The 13,386-nt window shown below is 51.6% G+C and overlaps 2 protein-coding genes across 2 annotated transcripts; one reads left to right on the top strand and one right to left on the bottom strand.

The window, feature by feature from the left end:
* Positions 1-349: 349 nt before the first annotated feature.
* Positions 350-10,275, bottom strand: BO86DRAFT_369682 (putative fermentation associated protein (Csf1); the record flags this gene model as incomplete). Its single annotated transcript, XM_025670251.1, has 3 exons — positions 9,983-10,275; positions 9,895-9,930; positions 350-9,839 (listed from the first exon to the last, which is right to left on the bottom strand). Exons 1-3 carry the CDS (start codon positions 10,036-10,038, stop codon positions 350-352), a joined length of 9,582 nt encoding a protein of 3,193 aa, XP_025523819.1. The 5' UTR covers positions 10,039-10,275.
* Positions 10,276-10,512: 237 nt separating this feature from the next.
* BO86DRAFT_392205 (OSTA/TMEM184 family protein) lies at positions 10,513-13,152 on the top strand. Its single transcript, XM_025672758.1, has 7 exons — positions 10,513-10,904; positions 11,019-11,036; positions 11,090-11,143; positions 11,195-11,282; positions 11,340-12,353; positions 12,407-12,747; positions 12,802-13,152. The coding sequence occupies exons 1-7, from the start codon at positions 10,798-10,800 to the stop codon at positions 12,947-12,949; spliced, it is 1,770 nt and encodes a 589-aa protein (XP_025523818.1). The 5' UTR covers positions 10,513-10,797; the 3' UTR covers positions 12,950-13,152.
* Positions 13,153-13,386: the final 234 nt, after the last annotated feature.

The raw sequence follows: 13,386 nt of genomic DNA, 5'->3' as shown, positions 1-13,386 counted from the left end.
CAATCTGCGTCTTCCACCCTGTGCCGCTTTCCTCCGAGTTGTGTCGGTGCCTCAGGCAGGTATGAATTGTTCTATCAACAGCCACCAAGTCATCAGGTGGGACATCTCTTCTCCTTTCACAAGTCAACACTCATTAGTTTTTGCTATAGTATATACATTACATGTACGCTAGAGATATGAACAATTCTATATACAGTCTAAAGGGGTTGCCTAAGCAAAAGGCACGTACCAATAAGCACGTCCTTCGAACCAATAGCCCAGCACAGATAGGTAAAACCAACACCGGCTCACGCACAGACTCGACGTCTCATTACAACACCTCCGCCATGTAAGGCAAAGCTGCATGGCATCACGACGACCCCAGTATCTTTGCATATGCATCCTCCACCTCTTTCGCGAGCTCCAGAAGGGTAACAATGATGATCTGATGAGTAATGTTGGGTAGCTTGTCCCGTTGAAGCCCAATCCACTCCAACGGTGGGGTAGCCTCGCCCATGTCGCGCAGTTGCGGCGTCTCAATCACCGGCGTCTCCAACGCCACATAGCTATACTTCGACTGCGGCACATTGACCACCGCCGTGATCTTCTCCTGCGACTCGTTCTTGTCGCCACCGCCCCCGTCGGCATTCAGCGCCCCCGTGATGCGGACCGCGGACGGAGGCAGCGGCTTACCGAGCCGGGAGGCCAACGCGCGCGAGTGCGATTCCCACATGTCCCGGATGAAACTGATGCGGGAGTAGTTCCATCCGACGTCGACCTTGCCTTCAAACGTGCTTTGAAAGATATACTCGATCTGGTGGGATCCTGGGACCTGCCAGGTCTCCATCCGAGCCACAAGTCGCGGCACTTTGAGGATCGTGCCTCCTCGGGATCCAGTGACACGATTGCCAACTTCACTGACAAGCAGAAGCTCGTCCGCATCCATGGAACCGGAACGAACAACGTTGGATAGAGCAACCCGCAGCTGACCCAAGGTCAGACCCAGTGCACTATGGATCTTGCCCTGGTCGAGTGACACATCAAACCGAGCCTGGGCATCCCGTGCTTCCAGCTTGAAGACATGGTTGTCAAAGAACGAGCGCGGGAAGACGCCCATGGTGACCACGTTGATACTGACCACAACTCCGGTATGCAGTGAAATGGGTGCTTCTTCTGTTTCCTCCTTAGTGGGCTTGGAGATCTCCCGTGAGCTTGTCTCGGTCTTCTCCGAGGACACGGAAGTCTTTCGTTGCAGGTACCGCTCGATGTCTTGTAGAGATGCTTCGTACGCTGCTTGCTTATCTTGAACGAGTCGCTGCCAAGCCTGGAATAGAGCCAAGGCTTGGGAGGCAGTCATGCTGGTGCAAAACACCTGCACCTGATCTCCATCGAGGATACTGAAAAGCCGCTCGTTGGGCGCATCGGCCGTAGGGCGAACATTGTACATGAAAAACGCGAACTGAGAGATATGAGCAATAAGGAAAGGTTGATAATCGAAGGAGACTTTCACATCCAGCTGGCTGAAGGAGATGGACGCCTGGATGAGTGGAGTTCTGTTGTCTTGCTGGTCGTGGGGCCAGTTGATCGAGGTCTGAATCTTGAAGGTCTGTAGTTCAACCAGCCCACTCATCCGGCCTTTGCTCTCAATGCCTACTGTGTGGAAGCTGACGCAAAGGATTTGCTCCCAATCGGACGTCTTCTTGGTCGACAGCCAGAGGTCGTTGATTGCAAATTGCGCCTTGCCCAGCGTAGATCCCAAGTCAAGTTGTATTTCCAGCTTCTCAATTGCGATCGTGGTATTCCAAGGGAAGGCAGGGGTTGCTGCAACCTGTTGGTACCTCTGGACGATATAGGCTTGCGTGTCCTGCGATTGCGACTGGAAGGCAGGCTTGGGGCTTATCTCATCGTTGGACGGGAACCAAATCTCGCGGAATAGCAGAAGATCCTGCACCTGCTTTGCATTGAGTGCGACATTCATGGGACTGACTCGAAGAGCAGCTGAAATGCCCTTTGAACTTCCCAAGTGCTTGCTATTCATGATGGACATGACCATAGACTTCACTTCAAAGCTCGCAGTCGATTCGTTGGAGTATACATGCTTCACCGATGCTTGTAGGGAATTGAAAGCCACCAGGAGAGCTAGAAACCGCTCCTGCTCGTCAGATTGCACTGTATTGATCGTGACATAGACACTGTCGAATTGCGTGGTGGCTGCGACACGAGCTATGGGTTGGCAGCTCAAGCTGAACTCTTGCCTGCAAATCAAAATTCCGACATTCAACTTGCAACGGCCAAGAATGGATCCCGGATCTGTATTTGCAAGTGGGGTTTCTGACATCAGCTTCTGCGATTGTAGCATCACCGCATTTGAAGGTCGTCTGGCCCTTGGGTGATCTCCCATGACCTCTTTTACAGTCGTTGTTACCTGTTTGATCAAAGGAACGAGGCTGGGATAAAGCACATTCGTGGACGCATCGACTTTCAATTCCGCGTTAAGAGCCGGGTTCTCACGGCCATTATCCTCGAATAGCACTTTCAATGCCACTCCTGGGGCCTTGAAAGTCGCCGTGGCCACGCCATCTCCCTGAACATATTGACCATACCCTGATTGAGGAAGCTGGTTTCCTTTAAGACTTGCAGTCAGCATTGTCTGTTGATCCTCTGTATGCCTCCCTTGAAGGGATACAGTGGCTCCAGCAAAGTCAACGTCAATCAGCACAGAGCGGAATCGTTTGTTTCCAAAGATCGGGCGTAGTTTCACGCTATCTCCAGATGGTTTCGATACCAGGATGTTATTGGCCTCCCTTATGGTCCGGACAGCCGAGGCAATCGAATCACGTATCATGCTGGCAGGAAGTATGAACTCCGAGGTAGCTCGCAGATCCAATGACTTTCCAGCAGCCTGGAAGGCTAATCGGACTTCCTTACCCACGGAAGCGTATGCAACGTTGAAGACCAGTTCCGGCAATAGAGCCGAGTTGAGTGAACGCTTTTTCCGGTTACCATGGACTGGTACCATCTGTAACTGCATGTCTTCAATTCGAAGCTTGGCAGCATTTGTCTTCTTATTTGACAGCTCAACCCGTTTGATAGAGAACACCAGATCAGCCAACTTGTTTTCTGGTATTGCAGAAGAAATTGTCATCATGTTCCACCCAAGCTGAATATTATGAAAGTCCAAGGAATAAATCGCATTGAAGAGTTCATCGGACGAACCGGCATCATCTACCTGTATCCGAGGAACTTCCAAGGACTTTCGGTCCGGTTCTGCATGCCCCCGACGCCGTAGCTTCTTGAATCGTTTGACTTCATGGGAGAGGTCCAAGGTCTTTATGCGCTCTTGGAGGTGGGCAGCTAAGTCAACGAGCAGCGCAGCGCTTTCAGGGAATAGATCGACCTTGAATTTCGTGCTGCTCAAGTGCAACACCCGCCTCATCTCGCCATTGTTTCGCTGCATAGATGTTCCTTGAAGTTTGGCATCAACAACAAAGCTGCAGTAGGATCGGCTTCTTGATACATCTTGCTTCTTCAGATCCAAGCTTAGATTCGAAGAGTCGACGTGGAACTCAGAATATTCCATCGGGTGTCCGGCCTCCAAGCCGTTGTCCAGGCGTAGGCGCACCATCCCAAGTCTAATGTCCAGATCCGCCGAGTAATGGTTTCCGTTGAGCGCTGGCGCTGTCGCATGAATCTTGGTTCCAGCCATGGTCATGCGCGCTTTGTAGAGGACTATGTGGTCACTTGCGGAGTCCTTCCGCTGCGGCGGAGCCTTTTTAAGTGCAAGGACATGGTCAAGATGAACCTGTAAGGTGTCCACATTTTGTTTGAGATCACCCATGAAATGTGAGACTTCTGGCCTTGTCAGCGCGCCCAATAGACTCCGCACGGCGCTGGCCTCGAGATGGATCACTTCAATGGTGACATCCACCTCCATCTCCGTGCGGCCGGGCGAGAGATCGGCAATGATCCGGCCGTTGATCGGAGGGATCTCGAGTGCCGAGAGAGAGTGCCATTGACCACCCTCGTTCGAAAGAAAAGTATGAAGGTTCCTCTTCAAGTCGAAGTCTATCTCCATTTTGGACCCTCGTCTGGGCGTTATAGAGGTTCGCGCCACCTCGCCAGAGATGATATAAGTCAGCGAAGGTAATACACAGAAACTCAACCGATAGTCGTCCAGAAATACTGCGACATGGAAGCTGTTGTGGACCGGCTTCGTGAGAGTTACAGGGCCCTGCTGGTGTGCCGGGAACTCCACGCTGTTGATAAGCTCGTAGACGAATCGCACCTCGTCCTCTATGAGTCGATCAGCTATGTGTGCCAGGCTGAGCGGGTCCTCTTTCATGTTGTAGCGAAGCTTTTTGCAGGACGCCGCGATCATCCATTCGTTATCCAGTCCGGATTCATTTTCCTCCGACACTCGAGAACCATACATATGAGGGTCCGAAAGCTTCCACATCATGAGTACTTTCGAGTTGCTGGATATCTCGGAGTAGCAAGCGCTCGCACTCCACAAGAAGCTTGTCGTTTCGGAAATCCCGGAGCTCGGAGATTTATGAACGAGCGAGCTTCTGAGCGACTTTCCAGCCAGCGCTAGCTTGACGTTGATACCATCAAGCGTTATCGAGCCCAGGTCAGCCCCGAGAACAAGCTGGAATTCAACGGGCTTCTTTGGGCCATTGTCGTGCTTCGGTGCCGGTGGTGCAGACTCAAGTGTCACTGTAGACATGGTTTTCAGAACTCCTTCCACAAGGTCGAGGATTTCCCACCGTAAGCGAAGACCGGAAGACGAGCAGTACGACTGCACAATAATCAGGTCCTTCTGGTCTTGATTCTCAGCCGATAGGCTATCGTTCGGAACGTTCAGCGAGACAGCAGTTGCTAGATCCTGTATTCTAAAATCACTTTCCCTTGGACCAGGATCAATGGAGACACGGAAAAGTTTCACTGTCGAAGAAAAGAGCATGGCAGCTGCGGTCTCTTTGGTATCAGACTCAGAGCTATGCCACACGCTTCTCATCACGTAGCTCTTCTCGACGTGCGCCAGGTCCCAGGCTCGCCACTGGTCGAAGCTTGAAAGCACCAGATCCTTAGCGTTGGATGGAAGCTCAAAATCTCCATACAAGCATTTCTGGGTCAATTCAGACGCTTGGGCGGGTGGCAAGTGCTTGTATACATTGCGTAGTCGAGATATGATCTTCCATGAATCATGCTGCCGTAAATGGGTTCGCGCAACTCTAAGCACGTATGAAATACGGACGAGAAAAGAGGGATCGGGGATGTTTGCGGCCTGTTGTGTGAGAAAATAGACGAGGTAACGCAGCCGCTTCTCACCGATAGAGAGGCTATGTTTAAAAGACGATGCGATGGAGTCAATCATAGTCGTGGTTCTGCTGACTAGGGAAGCAAGGTGTTCCACAGATTTGGTTGAAGTCACAGTCTCGAAAGATCTGACTTGGAAGTTGGACCTTTGTATAGATCCTATCACGAGCCAGAAGTTTATGTCGCCAAGGACACAGCTCAGTTCGGCCTTCTCCTGGTAAGCATCAGCGCGACAGCCTTGCACCGAGACCGAAAGGCCGTCTGCAGCTGCATGTACGGTGGAGCTCTTATCGACTCCTGCGACAAGATCTCCCTTTCGCCTCTGGATCTTAGTCCTAACCTCTGCTTTCAGATGCGAGACCACAATGCTATACTCGTCTCGAAAGCTAAATTCATCAATGACATCAGAGTCGGGATTCACCAATTTAACAAGCAAGTAAGGGGCCCTGATGGCAATGCTGGTGCTTTTCCGCGGGCTGTTCATCGATTTCTCGTATGCCACGATGTCTGAAATAATGTCCTTTTGGAGAGAGTCAATGATATCGCTAGGGTGATTCGGCTGCAGTTTTTCAACCAATGCAGACACGACGTGAAGAAATTCAGGAGAGCAGAAGCTCCTGATACCAAGTGGCAACTCTATAGCAAGATTTGTGTGGGTCGTTCCGTCACTTTCAGGAGAGAACGGATGGCCAAGTTTGACATCAGCATAGTCACTTTGTACCGAGTTAGCACGCGAGGCAGGTCGTTGAGGTAATTGGGAAGTATCCAATTTTATTTTGTGAAGAGAAAACGCTGGCATAGACCAGGGGCTTGATGCATCATCGGTTCCAACTAAAGCAGCCTCAGAATAGTCTTGGCCAGCGCGTTGCCGATCGACATCCCTGCCGTGAACTGTTGATCGAGAAGAATTTGCATTCCTTCTTTCTGCGAGCGGGGATTCCACATAATTAGAGCTGTAGGGTTGCCTTCTGCGGCCGCTCTTCACACTCGATACCTCCGACGACACGAAAAAGCTCCTAAAGCTGCGGTTGCTTCCTGCTGTCGAGAAACGGCGCAATGAGGACGCGCTACCGGTAACACTGCGGTACTTGCTGACTGGCTCGGGCATGGTAGGTATGGCAATTGTAGGTGAAGATATTTCGTCCCCAGCCACCTGTAGTGAGCGAGGTTCAATGTCTTCCCAGTCAAAGATTAGCCAAGGGGTGCGTTGTGTTCTTTGATCATGAAGCTTAACATGCTCCTGCTGTAGTTTGCGGCTTCCGCTGGCATCTGCTTTCTGCTGCACCATTCTGAGATTCAAAGTAGACTCGATCAGAGCAAGAGGGGTTAAGGTTTGGCCAGGCAAGCTTCCAGGCAACTCCATGAACTTGTAGTCAATGGCAGCAATCGAGAGGTCGGGGACAAGTAGGCTCATGCGCTTTGAAAACCTCGTGTTTGCCCAATCATTGAAATTCGTTGTCACGAGACCAGTACTTAAGACCAAAGCTGCCCTTTCCAGGAGGACGGAGATATGAACGGCTTCAACCTTGGCTCGTAGGAAAGTAACATCATGGAGCTGCAACGGATTCAATAGCGGAAGTGCGTTCTCTTCATTGTCGAATGAAAAATCGAAGCTCTTGAGCGCTCCAGTCAAGCAGCGAAGGAAATCCGTCGAACATTCCCCGATGATGCGGCCAATATCGAAGTCCCAGTTGCAAACATACGTTGGTTCTGCGGGGGGAAGACCAAACAAACGATGACCATAAACAGACACGCCGTCAATGAATAGCTGCGTGTCTGATACGGTAGGCGAGCTCGCGGATCTGCTTGATTCTAAGGCTGCTTTTAGCGGTGCGATAGAGAAATGCAAATCCATGTAATAGTTTGTGAATCGTAAATCCGCCTCCAAGGATGCAGCGGTAAGCTTGATGCAGTTCGATTGATCGTAGATGTTCTCGGGAAGAAGAGCGTAGGGGTTATTGACAGTGACGTGCACAATCACGTCTAGGTCATTCGATTGCCTGTGAGGGTTGGCCCCAAGCTGGGTTCCGGCGTCTTCCTGTGGGTAGGCGAGCTCCTGATATTCCTCTAGCGTCTTGAAGTGCATCTCCTCGCCGAAATAGTTCTCTTTGATGGTCATGAAGGACCGAATCAGGAATCCGAAGAGGTAGAGTTTGGGAGAAAAGCCGTCAACGTTCAGAACCAGCGTATCCACCAATTCAGGAGATGTAGTAAGGTAATAGTTGTACACGCCGTCGATAGTCAGCTTCTCGAGTGCAGCAGTGGATTTATTCGCTAGGAAAGCGTGCATAGTATCCCAAACGGGGGTCAAGTAGTCAATACCAGCATTCCCCAGGTTGACATCGAAGGAAATAGCATTTTCCTCAGGTCTATACTTATTCAAGGGGATGGTGATGTTGGAGGTCATCTTATTGCCCTTGATAGCCAATGTGCGATTATCATCCAAGTCAGACGGATTGTTGACAATGTTCATATCATTGACGTTCAGGAACAACTGGAAATTCGAGAAAGACAGGCTCATCTGATAGATAAAGGGGACAAATGTGCTATACTCCGGAGGTGGCCCGGATGCCCAGTCGGAAACAAGGTCAGTGATAAGGAAGATGTGATCTCGCAGCAAGAACAGCTCCATGTCATCGCTGTGGATATCGAATTTCCAGGTACGCATGCTATTCCAGGAGAGAGGAACGGACAGGTCGCAAGCGATCAGTTGCCTTGGACACTGCCACAATAACGCGTGATTGACACTGGACATCAGCTTGGTCTCTCGGAGGTCAAGATCAAGCCGGCTCTGAAATCCTGATGTAGAAGCTAACATATCCATGCTGTAGCGGATCGTCGAATCACCAGCCACACGAAGCGACAACCACCCAAAAGGTCGTCTATCTGGACCAATATGACCTTTTTCTCCTTCTGCGCCACGCGACTGCCTCCTACTGTTCTGTTTCTTTAGCTTCGAAACGCCTCTTATTGTATCAGCACGGCCTTTCCATTGCCAGTCTTTCGATGGCTCCCTAGTAGGAATTCGCAGTGTAAGCTCATCATTAATCTCAACCCTTAAAGTAAACAACGTGGTCTTTCTCGTCTCTCCAGGGTTCAGAGGCTCGGACGGCTCCGAGCTCCGGAACGCATTTGGAAAAAAAACATTTTGTAGACCGACTCGCTCCCTATCAGCCCAGGGGCCATAGTTGATAGTGCCGCCATTGACCTTGACATCTATACCCCATTCTGGAGGCGGGGCTCTGTTGATTCTCCATGTCGCATCCGGCAGCGATGACAGTTCCGAAGGTGGAAAGGTCTTGACACACCCTGGAACGTCCCAGTAGTAAGCCACGGACATTCCAGGACTGTCAAGGATCGTCGAAAATCGACCATACTCAACAGGGCCCCACTCCTCGTGGTCATCTTGCGCGCTTTCGTCCAGGTATCGCGAAAGTCCAACCCAGCGCGTATCACTGCCCAAATCGATGGAATTCCTAGGTCCAGGATCGGCATGCTTCTGATGCACATGAAAAGATTCCACCGACGTTTGAAAGTAGGGTATCAAATCACGGATACTGTGCCAGACTCGTCGTTTCTGGAACCTGTAGTTGAAGATAGGATTTCGCTTGCGCTTCGTTCCGGCTTGGTCTTCTTCGGCCGACCCAAGACCCTTTGCAGCAGCCAGCTGGTTCTGCTTGAAATCTGGATTTGGACGCATCTGAATCACCGGGTGACTGAAATTGAAGGAGAACACCTGTCGGTACAAGTCGAGCGCGCCAGCATTGCAGGCCTCAATCAAACCAGTAGCACTGTCGAAAGTGGTCGTCAAAACCGATCTCGTGTTCTCATTTCCCATGACAATGGCACCCTTGTCACATTCCAATCTTATAGGCAAAAGTCGTAGGAACCGTACTATGCCATCCCCCAATTCCTGCTCCGACCCAGCCGTGCCCTGCGATCCAGGTGTAGCCGGCCTCCCTTGGCTTTCGGCGCGAGCAGATCCGGCCACGGATGATTCCAGATTACCTTCCTTTAAGCTCGGATCCAGCGTGTCGCTCTCGGGATATTGTGGTTTGGTAGCTGAAGGAGACGAATTCGCTGGATCGAATCCCGCCAAGATGCCCTCGTAGGCAGGAGCCCGGTTGTATATGAACCACTCGAGACCATAGACCTTTGCGGTAATGCGACAAGGAAGAGAATCCGCATTCTTCGGTCCGCCTTGTTCCCCACTGTCTGTTTTTCTGCCATCGACATCGCCCGCGACTCCGGAGGCATGTTCTCTTTGCGCTGCTTGATCCTTGCAATCCAGGCCCGCCACATCCGTCCGTCTCACGGTGCGTTTCCAGTAGTGCCATGTGATAAACCCCCCATGTACAAAGATAGTCTCGTTCACGCCGTGGTATCGGATGCCTTTGAAGAAAATCCTCCCGCCCAGGGGCGAGATCTGCAGGGCCCGGATGTCGACATAGGCGCGGTAGTAATGCCAGGTATACGCGCGGATTCCGTAGGAGACGAGGGTCGCGAACAGTCGATTGAAGTAGAGCAGGAAGAAGAGCACGCTTGGTGAAGTGATTAGTAGCCCGGTCTCCGCGATCGCACGGGTCGAACACTCACAGAATACAGGAGACAATGAGTTCCAAGAGGAAGAACCTATGCCGTTTGTTATTTTTAAGCAAATAATCAATGCATTAAGAATACTGACCAATTGAAGCTTGGATCTGGGGTCAGGGACAAAGAAGTTAAACTTGTGCCGGCCATGTTCGCAATCACCAAAACCGTTCACCACCAGCGGACATGATGACGCCGCAAAACAGGCAATGCGATGCGCCCGCGGCAGAGTCCAAGCAGGACAAATGTCCCACAGCTGGTTAGTATAAGGATTCAAGCTAAATGTCCATGAACCGAGAAGCGCTGAAAATCTGCTTCTGAGTGCGACGAGATTTAGCGACTGCGACTCCTGGTATGGAGTAGAATAATAAGTAAACTGAAATTCATTTGAGGTAGTTGTGGATTTAATGTAGTAATTGTACTGAACGGAGTAGTAATCGAAAGTAGGTACGGAGTACGTAGGGGGCAGAAGGGAGCTTGGCCCGAAGTGGGCTGGCTAGACGGGACTAAGTTAGTCTAGGCGGTGTCTGGGCGGTGTCTGGGCGGTGTCTTCCAAGAGACGGGGGGAAGAAGAGGAGCTGGCCAGGAGGAAGAGGAGCAATGACGGGACGGGAACCAGTGATGGATAAGGAATGTCCCCATCCGTCTCCGTCTACGCAACTTCTCTCTCACCGCACAACACCCACACGACCACTGCTGGCTGCTGACCATCAGGCATGCGAGGGGCGCTTGTTTGAAATCCGACAAGGAATCGCTGGAAGATTTCTGATTTCTGATTACTGTTCAACTCTCGCCCGTTGATCGGATCATGCCCTGTTCGAAACATCATTGGGATTGACTTGCGGAATGCTTTGGCGGTGGTCGCATACATAGGCGTACGCGGGCAATCCACCGCGACTTTTGTTGACGATGAGCATCACCACTTCCTCCTTCGGTGGGACAGGCTCGAGTCTGGCTCGAGCTGTAGTGATAGTCGCAGGTGTATCCTCGTTGGTCGCTTCTCTGCTCTCTCTCTTGTACGAAGACTCCTCGTCCTCCAACCCCTCCCCCCGTCCCCCCTCCCCCTTTGATCCCCAGGCAGACAGATATCATTATCATGGTTCAGATGCTAATCGCTTCACCCGATCCAGGTCCATCTGGCTCCAAACGTACGACTTTCCATTCGCTCGTCTATCTAGATCACGCGCTGATCGGTTGTTAGCAAAAACTATCGAAAACCATTACTCCAGCGTTATGTTGTCCGTATATTGTTGATGTGTGTATCCGCCTCCGCCTCGGATCTGAGTGGAGCTGACTGATAGCTCAGGGTCCCCATATACGCGGTCTCATCATGGGCCAGCATCATATCTTTACAAGCAGCAATGTGGCTGGATCCGATCCGTGATGTCTATGAGGTAGATCTCTGCCTTCTGGTGATTCCCATCGTCACGGGCTAACAGCACATTCTCCAGGCATTTACCATCTATACGTTCTTTCAGTTGCTTATCAACTTTCTCGGCGGCGAACGATCGTTAATCATCATGACCCATGGACGACCTCCTGTCCAACATGCCTGGCCCCTCAACCACATACTACCTAAAGTCGACATCTCTGACCCGCAGACCTTTCTTACCGTCAAACGCGGCATTCTTCAGTATGCCTGGCTCAAACCCATTCTCGCCATTATATCTATTGTAATGAAAGCGACCGATACCTATCAGGAGGGCTACCTAGGCCTGACCTCCGGGTATCTGTGGACCGGCATTGTGTACAACGTTAGCGTTACTGTCAGCCTCTATTCTCTAGCTATGTTCTGGGTTTGCTTGCATAACGATCTAGCGCCATTTCGTCCGGTACCTAAGTTCTTGTGTGTCAAGCTTATAATTTTCGCATCTTATTGGCAGGGCTTCTTCTTGTCAATCCTGCAATGGCTGGGAGCGTTATCGAACGGGGTTGCCGGCTACACACCGGACAACCTTGCGGCTGCCATTCAAGACAGCCTGATCTGCTTTGAGATGCCCTTCTTCGCTCTCACGCATTGGTACGCTTTCTCCTGGCATGATTATGCCGATTCGACGATCTCCGCCGCCCGGATGCCCGTCAAATACGCGCTTCGTGACGCATTCGGAGTCCGTGATCTTATTGAGGATACGAAGATGACGATACGTGGTGACAATTACGAGTACCGTCTTTTCGATTCAGGTGACCACATCATCGCACATGCAGAATCTGACTCGCGTGTCCGGCGTGTGATGCATGGTCTAAGATATGAGCGTGGTGGTAAAGCCAAGTACTGGATCCCGACCCCTGGGGAAATCAACAGCCGGACACCGTTGTTGGCCGGGTCGGAAGGCAGCAGCCGGGACCGGCGCAGTAGCACGCTGAGTCGCATGCATTCACACAATGAGATGGAGGAGACAACCCTGGATGAAGATGACGAGAGGCTGTTCAACAACGCTCGAGCGCTGGAATTTGGGGATTGGAACGTAGGTCGCTTCACCCCCTTAACCGAGGAGATATGGTCAGCTGATTGGAGCAGTACCCCGTGATCACCGCGAACGAGGTGCCAGCAGAGCAGCGCCTCGCACGTCAGCGAGCCTCACCACAGCGACAGACATCAGGGGTCGTAAAGAAATCCCGCAAGCAGAAGAAGCCGCGCCCTTCTAGTAGCGATAACAACCATCGTAGCGCTGGAGCCTCTCGCAGCCCGCGTGCAAGCTACGCTGAGCAGAGAGCCAACTCCGCGGCCTCCTACGCCTCTCACCCAAGCCAAATCGTGGATCTTGTTGTCGAGGATCAGAAGGCTGAGGAGGAGGAACGACAGCTGGCGCAGAGGGCTTTCGGCTCCACAACGGTCGAGCCCGAACACCGGCACTTCCAGTATGTATTGTTTTGGTTTAGCGAAGGGTATATGACACTAACAATCGACTTTAGGAGACCAACGGGCGAGCCGGTCGATGAACGGCATGGCGATGACTTCCACGCATTACTTCACCCCGAAGGAAATGATGAGGAAGAGGAATCCAGGAGACAGGGCTGGGCCTACGGGGACCTGGAAGAAGACAATGTTTGGGGCCGGTAGGTGGCGAAGAGCGAGCTGTAGGACCAATGAAGTTGCATGTGTGGTGATAGCGCCAGGAAAACGCCAGGAAATAGTTTCGAGATCAAATTATTTATGTGATGTGGTGGAGGAAAGCTGTACTGTATAAAGATAAAGGGCTTGTACGATGATTGCAGAGGAGGAGGCTAGTGTACTGTACCCGAGCCATGTGCTTTTTTTGATTAACCCACCCTCTTTTTTTTCTGTCAGTTCTGTCAGGGACTCAGGGGCATTTGCGTAACGAGCCCAGCAAGTGACGATGTGACGGGGTTTTCCTGTCACTCGGGCTGATGGTTGGTCCCCCAGCAAATGACGGCCGGCCATTACGCGCCCACCACGCTTTCTCCAGGATTGATAGGAGGACTGACATGGTCATTCATCAATGATGGCTGATCGACAGCCCGACACGCTGGCGAGGA

The sequence above is a fragment of the Aspergillus japonicus genome (genome assembly GCF_003184785.1).
Source record: "Aspergillus japonicus CBS 114.51 unplaced genomic scaffold BO86scaffold_65, whole genome shotgun sequence".
Lineage (NCBI taxonomy): Eukaryota > Fungi > Ascomycota > Eurotiomycetes > Eurotiales > Aspergillaceae > Aspergillus > Aspergillus japonicus.
The sequence above is the reverse complement of the archived record's forward strand: the minus strand, read 5'-3'. Positions and strand labels throughout refer to the sequence as shown.

What these genes read in the sequence shown, in the direction of transcription:
- BO86DRAFT_392205 (XM_025672758.1), top strand. Translation starts at nt 10,798, where the DNA reads ATGAGCATCACCACTTCCTCCTTCGGTGGGACAGGCTCGAGTCTGGCT. An exon ending in GTTGTCCGTATATTGTTGAT is followed by an intron (nt 11,144 to 11,194) that starts GTGTGTATCCGC and finishes CTGATAGCTCAG; the next exon opens with GGTCCCCATATACGCGGTCT. An exon ending in CGATCCGTGATGTCTATGAG is followed by an intron (nt 11,283 to 11,339) that starts GTAGATCTCTGC and finishes CACATTCTCCAG; the next exon opens with GCATTTACCATCTATACGTT.